Here is a 13,713-nt window from a genome sequence, read left to right as displayed (position 1 = left end):
GGGCCACTTACTCTGCTATGCCTGCCTACTCCAGAGAAACCAAGGACTCTGAGGTCTCTGTTATGGGGGTTGACTGTTTAATATCTATACCACTAATAACGGAGCCTCTACCTTGCACATATTAAGACACCCCGTTTTCCCATTCTTTTCTCATACTCCCAAAACGCCCCTCTCCTATTCTTGGGAGAGACCTTCTCTCAAAATTCAAAGCCTCTATTACTATCCCAAGCCCACCCTCTGATCTAGCCTGGTTACTGCTCCTTAACACCCACCACTTCTGACGTTTGTCTACAACAATAGGCTCCTTTCTGTTTTACTGGACAAAACTCTATAAACAATTCTTACCTTCAACTAGGAACTATACCACCACACCTCTGTAATCACACTTCACATCTCTCTATCGTGTCTCAGGAACTTCAGGACATTCTCTTACTTTCTCAGGAAGACTCCCTTCTGCATATTGTGTAAATACTCTTCTTGTAGGGGCTACACTGGCGAGTTCATTGTCAGTTTCAGAGACTACTGACAAGTTCCCAGAAAGACTCCTATTTGCTATTGATTTCAGCTGTTGTCTTCTTACTCATGGAATTTTTTTTCTTATGTGGACCTACTACTTATTTATGTCTTCCCACTAACTGGAATTCCCTTATGGTTCAGCTGGTAAAGAATCCGTCTGCAATGCGGGAGACCCCAGTTCGATTCTTGGGTCGGGAAGATCCCCTGGAGAAGCGAAAGGCTACCCACTCCAGTATTCTGGCTTAGAGAAGTCCATGGACTTTATAGTCCATGGGGTCGCAAAGAGTAAGACACGACTGAGCAACTTTCGCTTTTGACTAACTGGACAGGAACATGCACCCTGGTATATCTGGCCCCCAATATTTCTATTGCTCCTAACAATCAGACCCTTCCTATCCCACTAATTCATAACTGACCCAGATGGGCAATTCAATTCATTCCTCTATTAATCAGTTTAGGAATAGCCACTGTGATTAGGACAGGGACCACAGGACTCACAACTTCTTTAAATTACTATCAAAACCTTTCTAAAGACCTCACTGACAGCCTAGAAGAAATACCTAACAGCTTTATCCAAAACCAGCTAGATTCCCTGGCAGCCGTGGTCCTCCAAAACAGAAGAGGATTAGACCTTCTCACAGCAGAAAAATGAGGCCTATGCCTATTTTTGGAGGAAGCCTGCTGTTTTTATGCCAGTTGTAAAGGAAGCAGCAATAAATTTGACAGAGTCTCGAGAATATGCCAACACCTCAGTAATTCATGGGAAAACTGGTTAAGCAATTGGAATTGGATGCCTTGGGTCCTACCTTCTAGGACTTCTCCCTCTACTTACCCTTATTCTAACTTTTGGCCCATTTTAATGCATCTTTTTTCAAAATTTCTTCAGGATCACTTACAAGCCTTCACCAACCAAACCATCCACGAGCTACTGCTAACTCACTCAGATTATCAAAAACTTCGACTCCACACAAATCCCCTTGATCCGCAATTCACCCTTTTCTTATCTTACCCCCACAACGCCCCTGTCCCATTACAGAAGATTGACAGTTACAGAAGACTTTTGGCCCTTATCCTAAATCAAAAAGATTGGAATGATAGGACCCACATGGGGTCTCATTGATAAGATGGCTCATTATGTTGACCTCACAAACAAAGAATAAATCACAGTGATCTGTGAGACTGACCAAATTTCCCAAATGGCATCTTGTTATCTCATCGGCGCCTATCTTCTTCAAGCTGCAAGACCACCAGATTCCAGACCTTTGGCTACGTGACCACCCCTTCAGAGAATTTTTCATTGGTGGGGTATAAGAAGGACTGTCAGAAAGGGAGAATGCTGGTTCTCCTTAAGAGCCAGTCACCCTCTCTTTTCCCTCTAATAAATTTCCTTTTCTTGCCTGACCACCTGGCTCGGTCTCTTTTTGTCTGGACTCGCCTTACAGCACCCATTTAAAAGTTTCTTAGTTTTGATTAAATATCATTCCCCCTGGCAAAAATATAAACAAAAACTAGATTATTATATTCACAGAAACAGCAAGAACTCTAGTATTCTGAATTCTCATTTTGAGAAAATCCAAATGTTAAACACAGAGGAACAAACTTTTCCTGTACAAGGGCAATAATTTTAATACCTTCATCTTTGCTGGTAGTTAAGAATATTTGACAATGGCACCATAATTTTCTCAAAATAACACTTGAACAATACATATATTTTAAAGTAAATTCTTTGTCATCAGAATATACTCTAGGCTTTACTATTTTGCTGTCTTTTGTATACATTCTCTTTTAGTATTTGAAAGGAAATATTTTCCTTACATATAACAAATGTTTGTCTAATTATCATAGAGCAGAAGTTGTGCAGAACAGAGTTAACATAAAAAACCTGAGGCTATCTTTAACAGGCCTTGCTTGTCAGGTTAGCCCTTGATTAGTGTCTAGGAACTTGGGACTTGAACTCTTTCTTTAATGATAAAAGTAGTTTACTGTGCCCAAGTTAGTACAAACAATGTTATTTGTGTTGTATACCCACTTTCCTATAAATTTCCGGTGCTTTCCTGCTTTCTGAGAGTCTGGAATCTTGGCATGGACTAGTCAGATGAGGTAGACATAACAAGTTCCCAATAAATTCTTTAGGAACTGAGTCTCTTACATATTGCTACATTTTCATTGTGGGGAAAGAGTGTACTCTGTGTGGCCTTTCAGAGGAGAGAGAGTGCATAAGGAAACCTGCACATAGATTCCCCCAGGCTCTGCCAGTATCTTTTCCCCTGTGTTCCAGCTTTGTATCTTTGCTTTGTCACTGTCATAAACCTTAGCAATGAGTTAACAAGTATACACAGGGCTTCCCTTGTGGTTTAGTGATAAAGAATCCACCTGCCAATGGAGGAGATGGGCTCGACTGCTGGGTTGAGAAGATCACCTGGAGAAGGAAATGGCAACTCACTCCAATATTCTTGTTTGGGAAACCCCATGGATAGAGGAGTCTGTCAGGCTAGAGTTCATGGGGTCGCAAAAGACTCAGACACAACTTGGTAACTAAACAACAGCAACAAGTATATATACTAAGTTCTATAAGTCTTTCTAGCAACTCTCCAAATTTGTGGAGTTGGTCTTAGGGATCCTTGATGCAGGAAGCTTGAATTTTTTCTTATTAGCAGTTCATTTATCCACTCACCCTTCTTCCAGATGAAGTACCAGGTCCATCTGAATCTAAATCAACCATTTCTGTATCCTAAAATTAAAAGGGAAGAGTGGGAGAAGATATTGTTACATTTAGTCTTATAAACTAGATAAACATTTACAAAGAAACAGCAAATACAATCATAATTAACTCTCTCATTGAAGCAGGCAGCAGAACAGAGGTGGGAGAAAGATTCACTCTAAACTTTAGCTGTATGCTATAATCTTTTGCTACTTCAAGAAACAAACTTCTTTTCTATAGGGAAAATAAGAATATGTGTTAAAAAATAAGATTCAGTGAAGTATCACCCCGAGGGATAGTTTTTTAATACAAAGAGACAAGTCCCACACACTACTACTAATCTGGTGATGGTGAAGCACATAGGTAATGCCTAGGAGAATCTAAAAAAATGTTACAAATAAGCTTATCTATAAAACAGAAATAGAGCTATAGGTGTAGAAAATAAACTTATGGTTACCAGGGGTAAAGGGGTGGGATAAATTGGAAGATTGGGATTAACATATACATACTACTATATATATAATAGATAACTAATAAGGATCTACGTATAGCACAGGGAAATCTATTCAATACTCTGAAATGGCCTATATAGGAAAAGAATCTGAAAAGAGTGGGTCTACATATATGTACAACAGATTCACTTTGTTGTATACCTGAAACTAACACAACATTGTAAATCAACTATACCTTAATGAATTTTTTTTCAAAAAGAAGAGAAATAGCTCACAAGCCATTAGTTTCCCTTTCTGAAGTTGCTGAATTACATTTTAGTTTAATTTTCTATTCTAACCCAGAATGCTACTCTGAGGATAGCAATATCCATCCATGATATAAACTCTCAATAAAATAGGTATAGAGGGACTGTATCTCAACATAAAAAAAGGTCATATATGAAAAACCCACAACTAATTTATGGTCAATTGTAAAAAGCTGAAAACTTTTCCTCTAAGATAAGGAACAAGACACGAATGCTCACTCTTTTGTTTTATTTAACATAGTATTGAAAGTCTTAGCTGGGACAATTAGTCAAGAAAAACAAAAAAAATTAAATCAAAAAGAAAAATTGATACTGTCTCTATTAGCAGATGACATTGTATTACATATAGAAAAGTCTAAATACCCCACCATAAAACTGTTAGAACTAATCAACAAATTCAGTAAAATTGCAGGATACAAAACCATCATACAAAAATAAGTTATGTTTCTGGATACTAACAGTAGACTATCAGAAAGAAAAATTAAGAAAACAATGCCATTTATACTTACATCAAAAAGAATAAAATACTAGGAATAAATTTAACCAAGGAGTTGAAAGATCTGTACACTGAAACTATATGACATTGATGAAATAGAATATACAAATAAATAGAAAGATATTACATGCCACAGATATGAAAAATTAATACTGTTAAAACATCTGTACTATTTAAAGCAATATACAGATTCAATGCAAGCCCTATCAAAATCCCAACAGTATTTTTTGCAGAAATAGAAAAACAATCCTAAAACTCATATAGAACCACAAAAAAGAATTCTAATAACCATCCTGAGAAAGAAGAATAAAGTTGGAGGCATCACACTTCCTGATACCAAACTGTATTACTAAGATATTATAATCAAAATGTACGGTATTAACATAAAATATATAGATCAAGGGAACAGAAAGTACACAGAAATAAACCATACATATTGGTTGATTAATTTACAACAGAGGAACCAAGAATATAAAATGAAGAAAGGATAATTTCATCAATAAATTGTGCTGGAAAAACTGGAAAAAAAATCCACCTGCAAAAGAATGAAACTATCTTACACCATACATTAAACACAACTGAAAATGGATTAAAGATTTGGATATAACACATGAAACCGTAAAACTCCTAAAAGAAAACACAGGGGTAAGCTGCTTGACACTGGTCTTGGCAATGATTTTTTTGGATTTAACAAAATCCAAAGGTAATAAAAGGCAACAAAAGCAATAAATACCTGTGGCAGATTCATGTTGATGTATGGCAAAACCAATACAATACTGTAAAGTAATTAACCTCCAATTAAAATAAATAAATTTATATTAAAAAAACCTGGGACTACATCAAACTACAAAGCTCTTCACAGCAAACAATAACCATCAACAAAACGAAGGCAATATACCAAATGGGATAAAATATTTGCAAATCATATACAGGGAGTTAATACCTAAAATATATAAACAACTTGATAGCAGGAGAACACATAACCTAGTGAAAGATGCACAGAGAAACTGAATAGACATTTTTACAAAGAAGAAATCCAAATGGCCAATAGGTACCTGAAAAGGTACTCAACATCTCTGATCATCAGGGAAAAGCACATAAAAACCACAATGAAATATCACCTCTCACCTGTTAGAATGGTTATTATCAGAAAGACAAAGAAATAAGAAGTGTTGACGAGGATGTGGAGAAAAGAGAGCCCTTGTGCACTGTTGGTGGGAATATAAATTGGTACAGCCACTATGGAAAACAATATGGTAGTTCCTCAAAAAATTAAAAATAGAACTATTAACATCATATGATCCAGCAATTTCACTTCTGTAAATAATAACAAGATATCAAAGGTATAAAGTTGCACTCCCATGTTCACTGAAGCATTATTCACAATAGTCAAGATGTGGAACCAATCTGTCTGTCAACAGATAAACAGACAAGAAAATATGGTATATATATATATATACACATATACACAATGGAATATTATTCAACCATAAGAAAGAAGGTAATTCTGCCATCTGTGACAATGCAGATGGAACTTGAGGGCATTTTGCTAAGAGAAATAAGTCAGATAGAGAAAGACAAACACAGCATGGTATCACTTATATGTAGAATTTTTTTTTTTAGGTCAAACTCAGAAACAGAATACAGAAAAGTTGTTGGGTAGTGGACTGATGGTGAGAGGGGCCAGGGAGAAGGTGGTAAATGGACACAAACTTCTAGCTATAAGTTGAATAAAGTCTGAGAATATAAGGATCTAAGGTAAAACATGGTGACTCTAGTTGATAACACTGTATTGTATAACTGCAATTTGTTTAAAGCATATAACTTAAATGTTGGAAGGAAGAGAGAGAAAGAAAAAGAAAAAATAAGCTTGCTAAATTATATTTTACTTTACTTTCCTATTCTAATCCAAGTTATGTTATTTTAAGGAGAAATTCTTGCTACATCAAATTCTGAGTCAAAATGCATTTATATTAAAGGTTAGAGAAAATATCAGGTAAAAGAATGATAAATTTTTTATTAGTTTCAGGAGGATAATATCTAATTGGCATATGTGAGTTGTCTTTAATATGTAAATAGCATTTAACTTCAATAATACTTACATTTTATAGTCAAACACGTTTTTGTGAAATTGAAAAACTATTAGAGATTTACCATTCTGAGAATTAACAGTACAGAAAATATAAACATGTAAAATACCTCTGTATAATCATAGCCACTGCAATAAAATCCAGCATATTTGAGTCACTTATCCCTGGGATGAATTATTTTCCATAAAATATTTTTGAATTGTCATTTTCCATTATTGTTTCAGCCTCTTAACCTGGTTTTTGCTTCTATCATAGCCTCTAGTCAAAAATAACTTAATGTAAATCAGGGATATGACTGGGTGGGGAAATAAGATACATGAGGGTCTGCTGACAATACTAATTCATTTCATTAAGAAAAACTGGTTTATGTTTATAAATTTCCACAAAGGAAATCAAACAGCATTTCCATGAAACTACTAAAAATAGAGACTTTCAAGTCTAAAATTATAAAATACTTTAATATTATATATATACATATATATACATATGTAGTATAGAAAATTAATCCCTACTAAAATTTCCATCAACTAACCATTCGTTTAAAACACAGTTTAGTGCTTTGTCCTGTTTTCAAGGGCTGGAAAATAAAGTATTGATTTCTCAATACTGAAACCACTGTGTTCAAAAGGATGAATGGCCACCTCTCTCTGACCAAACATTGCAGCACCCCTACATTTTTGGTATACACTATCTAAATATAGGTTAAAGAGCTTAATACAAAAAGATGCAGGTGTTCAGCGAGCTTTCAGAAATCAGAGTCATTGCTAATACCCAGTTACAACACTCATGTATAATACCTAATGTACTTTAAATGACAGAAAAGGAATTAATGCCTACTGGTCATGCTGTGATTCTTACCTCCTCTGCATCAGTACTGTTTAGTTCTTCTGCTTTAATTTTATTGTAAGTATCCAGTATATCAGTACAGCTCTGATCCCTGAGAAACAAGATAAGTTAAAATACACTTCAATAAATTTTAAAAACTCAGAAGTCAGCCTCTATAGAAGATAAAACTGCTTCTTACCCAATAAATCGAAGTAAGACATCAGTTACAATTTTGGCTGCTTTAACTATAGGACTGTCAGGCTCATTGAAAGTCCTAGCATTATGCTCAATATAGCGTACTTCCCACATTAATGCTGATATTCTCCTATGAAAGCAAAAATACCCTGTTACTTTTGGTCGATACATTTAAAGTCTATTCTAGAATTAGACAATATAGAACAACTAGGCATTTAATCATGAAACATCAAAGGTGTTCAAATATATGTTTGTGACTCAATATATGTGTGACTAATATGCACCAATAAAAGTATATAGTTACAGTATTTGAAGCACAGGCATGAGTTCAGAACCACTCAATTATAAACTTGGATATTAAAACCTGGAAGAGAACTGACCCATGACATTATGGTAAACAGTGATTTGACCAAATATAAAGAAACAAATAGAAACAAACAGTGCTTTGATAAAGTCAACAAAAAAATGTTTAGTTTTCAGAGAAGACCAAAAATCAAGAAGCCAGGTTGTAGAAAAGGACACATATTTTAATGCAGTTGCTGTTATGATAATAGACTACTAAAGAAATCACAGGTAATGTTATAAGATATACCCACATGGTATTATTTATAACAATTTCATGGAATAATTGTTGTTAGGACACAGTAGACTTGAGGGTGAGAGAGAGAACAAAAGCTGCCCTCCACTGCCTCCCCATAATCGCATAACTTCCAGCAAAACAAAAGAAAAAAACAACTTGATTTTTTTTTTCTTTACACATTTTGGAGCTGGTGATTAAATCTAATTAACCCCTGCCTAATTTCCCAACAGGGGATTTAAAACATGCTCAAAGACTCTGGAGCACCATAATCAGGATGAATCCACAAACCACTTAATCTGCCTTTAATAAACTAAGAGTTATCCGTAATTATTGTTTCATTTGTGACTTGTACTAGTCATAATTTTCTCCCTGTCCATACTCTTTTTTACCCTGGAAGACTGAGAATCTCCTGAAAGAAAGGAAATCAATTGTTTCAAATTTTCAAAAGAAATTTTGAGGTGGGTCTTCTGAGTGGTTATTTTACACTATAAAAACAAAGATCTCAGTGTATCATCATGCAAAAATGAAAGCAAAAGACATAAAGCTAAAAGCTTTATAGGAAATGGTAAAAACTAAACAAACCTGTAAAAGCGATTTTCAAGTCTCCGCCTGATGGTGTTGAGGTCAGTTGGATAAGCAACTACAGTACAATACAAGGGGTAGGCACTGAGATCCACTGGAACAGCAAAAGGGCTGGCAAAATCTACAATTTTTACAAAATCAGAAAAGATAGTTATAAACAACACTAACATCTCATGTTAACAAACAAAAACCACATATAAACAGGAAGTGTGGGCAACATAAAACTATATTACTAAAATGAGATGATTAAATTATGCAAAAATTAGACAAATACTATTATAATGCTATTCTTTTTATTTGGACATATTATCTATGAATCATACATGATACACTGGTTTTAATCAGATAAAAACAAGACAAAATTATTGGAGAACTGTTTTTAACTTCAAATTTATGTCTTTTCTGGATAAATGCCAAATGTCTCATGTGATATACTTCAGAAAATATAACTAGTCATGGAGCAAAACTGATTACTCCACACACAGTCTTTACCAAAAAAATCCACCCAAAGTTAGGATCAGGGAATAGCTAGAGAGCCAAAATGGCTCACAGAAGTGAAAGACACTTACATGCCTTCACTATTATAACCCCAGAACTGAAAAGGTTTGCAAGTCATTACTTTGACCAAGCATACAAAAATATTATTAAAACTAGAATCACTGTGCCTTTTGAGTTAGAAGTAAATAGTGAAAAACTGCGTTTCCTTTTACAGAACTTAAAATTCTGCTGGTTTTCCTTAGTCCTTCGCATCTTCCTAACATTCTTTTCTCATCTTCTTAATATTCTTTCACATTCGCCATACCCAGGGAAAGAAGGTGGTTGATTCCCTGAATAACTCGTTCACATTCCTCATCTCTGGAATGAGCCCCCCACTCTCCTTCCTGAGGTTTGTATAGCAAAGCAGTCAGTTCCTCCTGGGACACAGGAACACCAGCACCAACTTCATCTGGAAAGGCAGCTATGCATAAGGTAACAAATCAGAAATAATTAGTTTTCAGAATAACGCTATTGCCATTCTTCTTTTAGAAAAATTAGAATTCATTTTTTAAAAGCATATTTACTTCCTTCTGGAATTGGCTCCATATCCCAGGGGCTCATCTTTTCTCTCTCATTATTGTCCCAGCTATTAAAAAATAACAAGATACAAATCAAATTCACATGATACTTTTACATACTAGCATAATTTGGAGGACTTCTTGGGGGTGAAATCTGGAAAGGGGCAGTAAAATTTCTTTAAAGTATAACTTTGCTTATACAAAGATAACGATAACCCTCTAACAGAGAAAACATGGTCCACTAATATGAAAGTCAGAGAGCCCTAAATTTATTCTTAGTTCTGTTTGTTTTTTTTTTTTTAATTCCAACCAAGCATACATTCAATGTTAAGCCAGGGTACAGAATAAAAGTTATCACTGGAAAATTCCTTTTAGGTTAAAAAATCAATTTAATACATCACTTATTTCTGTGAGATAATCTACTTTTTTCTACCAGGTTGACTATTATAGCTTCTCCAAAAGTTTACTATTCCCTTTTGATCTACAATATGAAGACTAAAAGTCAATCTTCACAGAATAAACATGTTTCATCATTCTTAAGAAGAAAGTTTTATTTATTAGGAATCTTACAACTCTGGTATTTCATGAAGAACAAAAGTAAGTATAGACAAATAGTATCGATATATCCAAAAGTAATGAACTCACCCTTGACTAGAACTTATACCATCAAATAAAAGACTATATAAATATTCACTATTATATTCCAGCTGAAACAATTACTTTAAACAATGAATTAATTTCAGTATTCTTTATGAAATAATAGTTGTAATTCTTATCTAAAATAGAAATATTTAAGAGAAAACATAGGAACTAAGGAGGCAGAAATAAGTATTCAGTTTCTGCTTTGTTTTAGCATGCATATTGCACCAGAAAGTTTATCATCAAATTCCTTCCTTAAAAGTACTATGATTCCTTCCTTACAGGTACAGGCCTTATAAGACTAGGTAAAGCAGGGTTTATAAAAAGTCCATATAGTACCAAAGTATTTTATCAGGTGTAAAAGACCATAACTGTACTTACTGAACACTGTAACACTGGAAAGAACTATCAGGATACTCTGGTTGAAAAGGTTGCTGACTTTCCACAGTCCCAAACCACCAGGCATCATCTATTATACTGCGGAATCTATCACCTACAATGTTTTAAAAAAAATCTTAAAAGAGTGCTCTTGAGAATAATTGCTATGCTCCCAGTCTAAACTGTACATTTTGATGAATACAATAGCATCACTGTATTCAGTATTATTACAGATTTCAATCTGAGTATTCCATATTACTCTCTTCAAGGATTTTGATTTCCAAGTGCTAATAATTATTATGAAATAAAATCATATATTACCACATATAATTTAACTTCAATTACTTGGGATCATCATTAGACAGTCTGCTTTTTGTACTGCACATGTAACACCACAGTTGTTTCTTACTTTTTTTCCTTCCTCTTATTTTTTGTTTTACCATTTTGTTTCTAAAAATCTCTTCATACTAGTTTTGTGCCTCTAAATGGCTAAGGAATACAAAACCAACCATGTGGATAAAAATGTTTCTTTCAATTAGAAAAGATAGAAGATACTAATAGAAAAAAAAACTACTAATAGCAGATAATTATACAGTGTTTGCTCTGTGTCTGGTACATTTTAAGTTCTTTCTACATATTATTTATCTTTCATATCAACCTTATAAGTATGTTCAGATGTGATTCCCATTTTATAGATAATGGAAGTGAGGCACAGAGAGGTTAAAATCGTGCCCAAGATTAAATAGCTAGAGAAGGTGGAAGGAATAGACAGGGAGACAACAGGAGGGGTAAAGAGAGAAAGGGAGAAAAAGGGAGAGAGTTGGAAGAGGAGAAAGAGAGAGAGACAAAGCCACAATCAGTAAAGGTCTGTTAAGAGCCCAAGTGTTAAGTACTCCATGTGAAGGCAATTGAAACTTCAGATTTTCATTTTAATTTAGATTTGTATTCTAATAGAATAGATATTCACAGAAAAGGTTTTATAACACATACAAAGTACATACAATCACCTAAACATAACTGAAAATAAAAATTTAATTTTTCTAATTTGGCTAACAGCTTTTTCAGTCTAAAGTTTCTCACTGTTAATTCAGTTTAAAAGTTACTCTGCTTCAAACAATATTTAAGTGGGAATTCTATATTTACCTATCTGCCAGTTCCTTTCTTTGGCTTCATTATAAAACTGATGTAGCACAAGGAAGTCAATGACATCTGGCATGTCATGATACCTGAAGAAAAAATAAAGTACATGTGATTCAGTATACAGATACAACAGTATATGTCACTTTCTAAACAGCCAGGGATATATATGCTTAATGTGGAGTTATTGAGCAAACTGTTGCAAACCTCAAGGTCCTTACAAGTGCTTTTAATTAAATTAAACCCCATGTGTTTGATCTGTTTGTCTTAAATATTTACTTATGATCTTAAATCACTAACTATATTACTTTTATCCTATCTTGTCAGACTGTTATTTCTTACATTATCCAATGTGTAAGTATATCTCCAACAAAACTAATGATGCCTAAATGTCTTGAGACAATTGATCATATAATGTGTTGGCCAAAATCTTCCTTCAGTTTTAAAGTAAACATTAAAGGCCCATTTTTCATTTTCACCAAGAACTTTAAGTGTATCACCATTTTGTTCCACTACCTTCTGCCATTTTTCAGGCAAATTGATAATTCCATCTTCCCAAAACTTTTCATTTTTTTTAACAAAAAAAAATGTTTTAGATGCCTTTTACAGTATTCCAGGGAATTGAAATATTTTCCATTCAGGTAATTTTGTAAAGACAGAAATAAATGAACATCTGAAGGTGCAATGTCTGGTGAATATAGTGGATGAATCAGAACTGTCCTGCCAAGCTGTAACAGTTTTTGCCTGGTCGTCAATGGAACATGTGGTCTTGAGTTATCCTGATGGAAAATTATGCATTTTCTGCTGACTAATTCTGGAAGCTTTTTGTCACGTGCTGCTTTCAGTTGGTCTAATTGGAAGTAGTACCTGTTGGAATTAATCATTTGGTTTTCTGGAAGGAGCTCATAATTCCCTTCCAATTCCACTATATGTACATCACCTTCCTTGGAATGAAGACCAGCTTTTGGTGTGGTTGTGTGATAGTTCATTTCAATTGCCCCATGATCTCTTCCATTCCACATTATTGTACAGTATCCACTTTTCATCATCTGTCCCAATTTGTTTTAAAAATGGAGCATTTTTGCCTTGTTTCAGTAGAGAATCACATGCAGAAGTACAGTCAAGAATATTTTTTTCACTATGTGGAACCCAAACATCAGAGTGATTAACATTACCAAGCTGGTGCAAACAATTTTCAACACTTGATTTGGATATTTTGAGAATGTCTGCTACTTCCTCTGTGGTATAACTTTGATTGTTCTCAGTTAATGTCTCAATTTGATCACTATCAACTTCAACTGGTCTAACTGACCACTGAGCATTGTCCAGCAAGAAATCTTCAAACCAAAACTTCACAAACCACATTTGATATGTTTGATCAGTCACAGCACCTTCTCCATATATTGCACAAATCATTTTTTTGCATCTCAGTTGTTTTTACCTTTCTTGAAACAATAAAGTATCATATGCCAAAAATGTTCCTCTTTTTCTTCCATCTTCAATATTATAATGGCTACACAAAAATTCATCAGTTTGATTTTTTTTTAATGCTCACTGATATGACAGCTGTCACAATACAACCTAAAAAAACCATTCTGAATGAAGTTAAAGACAATGAGAGTCATCTTATGGGAAAAACAAAAACAAAAAGAACTCTGGCTATCCCAATAAAAGAATCAAGTCATTAGCCACTGTAGTTGTTGACCTACAGCTCACCCTGAAAGGAATTCAAGATGAAGCATTCTGTGTTTTGGATATATGG

At 34.2% G+C, this 13,713-nt stretch overlaps 1 protein-coding gene across 1 annotated transcript in view; it reads right to left on the bottom strand.

The window, feature by feature from the left end:
- The window catches only part of BRWD3 (bromodomain and WD repeat domain containing 3), a 155,668-nt gene that overhangs the window by 30,975 nt on the left and 110,980 nt on the right, over positions 1–13,713 (bottom strand). Inside the window, exons 27-34 of the mRNA XM_040265636.1 lie at positions 11,958–12,040; positions 10,818–10,929; positions 9,804–9,865; positions 9,545–9,700; positions 8,743–8,863; positions 7,585–7,710; positions 7,419–7,497; positions 3,191–3,247 (exon numbers count right to left, since the gene is read on the bottom strand). Coding sequence (XP_040121570.1) covers positions 3,191–3,247; positions 7,419–7,497; positions 7,585–7,710; positions 8,743–8,863; positions 9,545–9,700; positions 9,804–9,865; positions 10,818–10,929; positions 11,958–12,040 — 796 coding nt within the window. The remainder of the gene's footprint in view (positions 1–3,190; positions 3,248–7,418; positions 7,498–7,584; positions 7,711–8,742; positions 8,864–9,544; positions 9,701–9,803; positions 9,866–10,817; positions 10,930–11,957; positions 12,041–13,713) is intronic.

The sequence above is a fragment of the Oryx dammah genome, unplaced genomic scaffold, assembly GCF_014754425.2.
Source record: "Oryx dammah isolate SB20612 unplaced genomic scaffold, SCBI_Odam_1.1 HiC_scaffold_23, whole genome shotgun sequence".
NCBI classification, from domain to species: Eukaryota; Metazoa; Chordata; class Mammalia; order Artiodactyla; family Bovidae; genus Oryx; species Oryx dammah.
The sequence above is the reverse complement of the archived record's forward strand: the minus strand, read 5'-3'. Positions and strand labels throughout refer to the sequence as shown.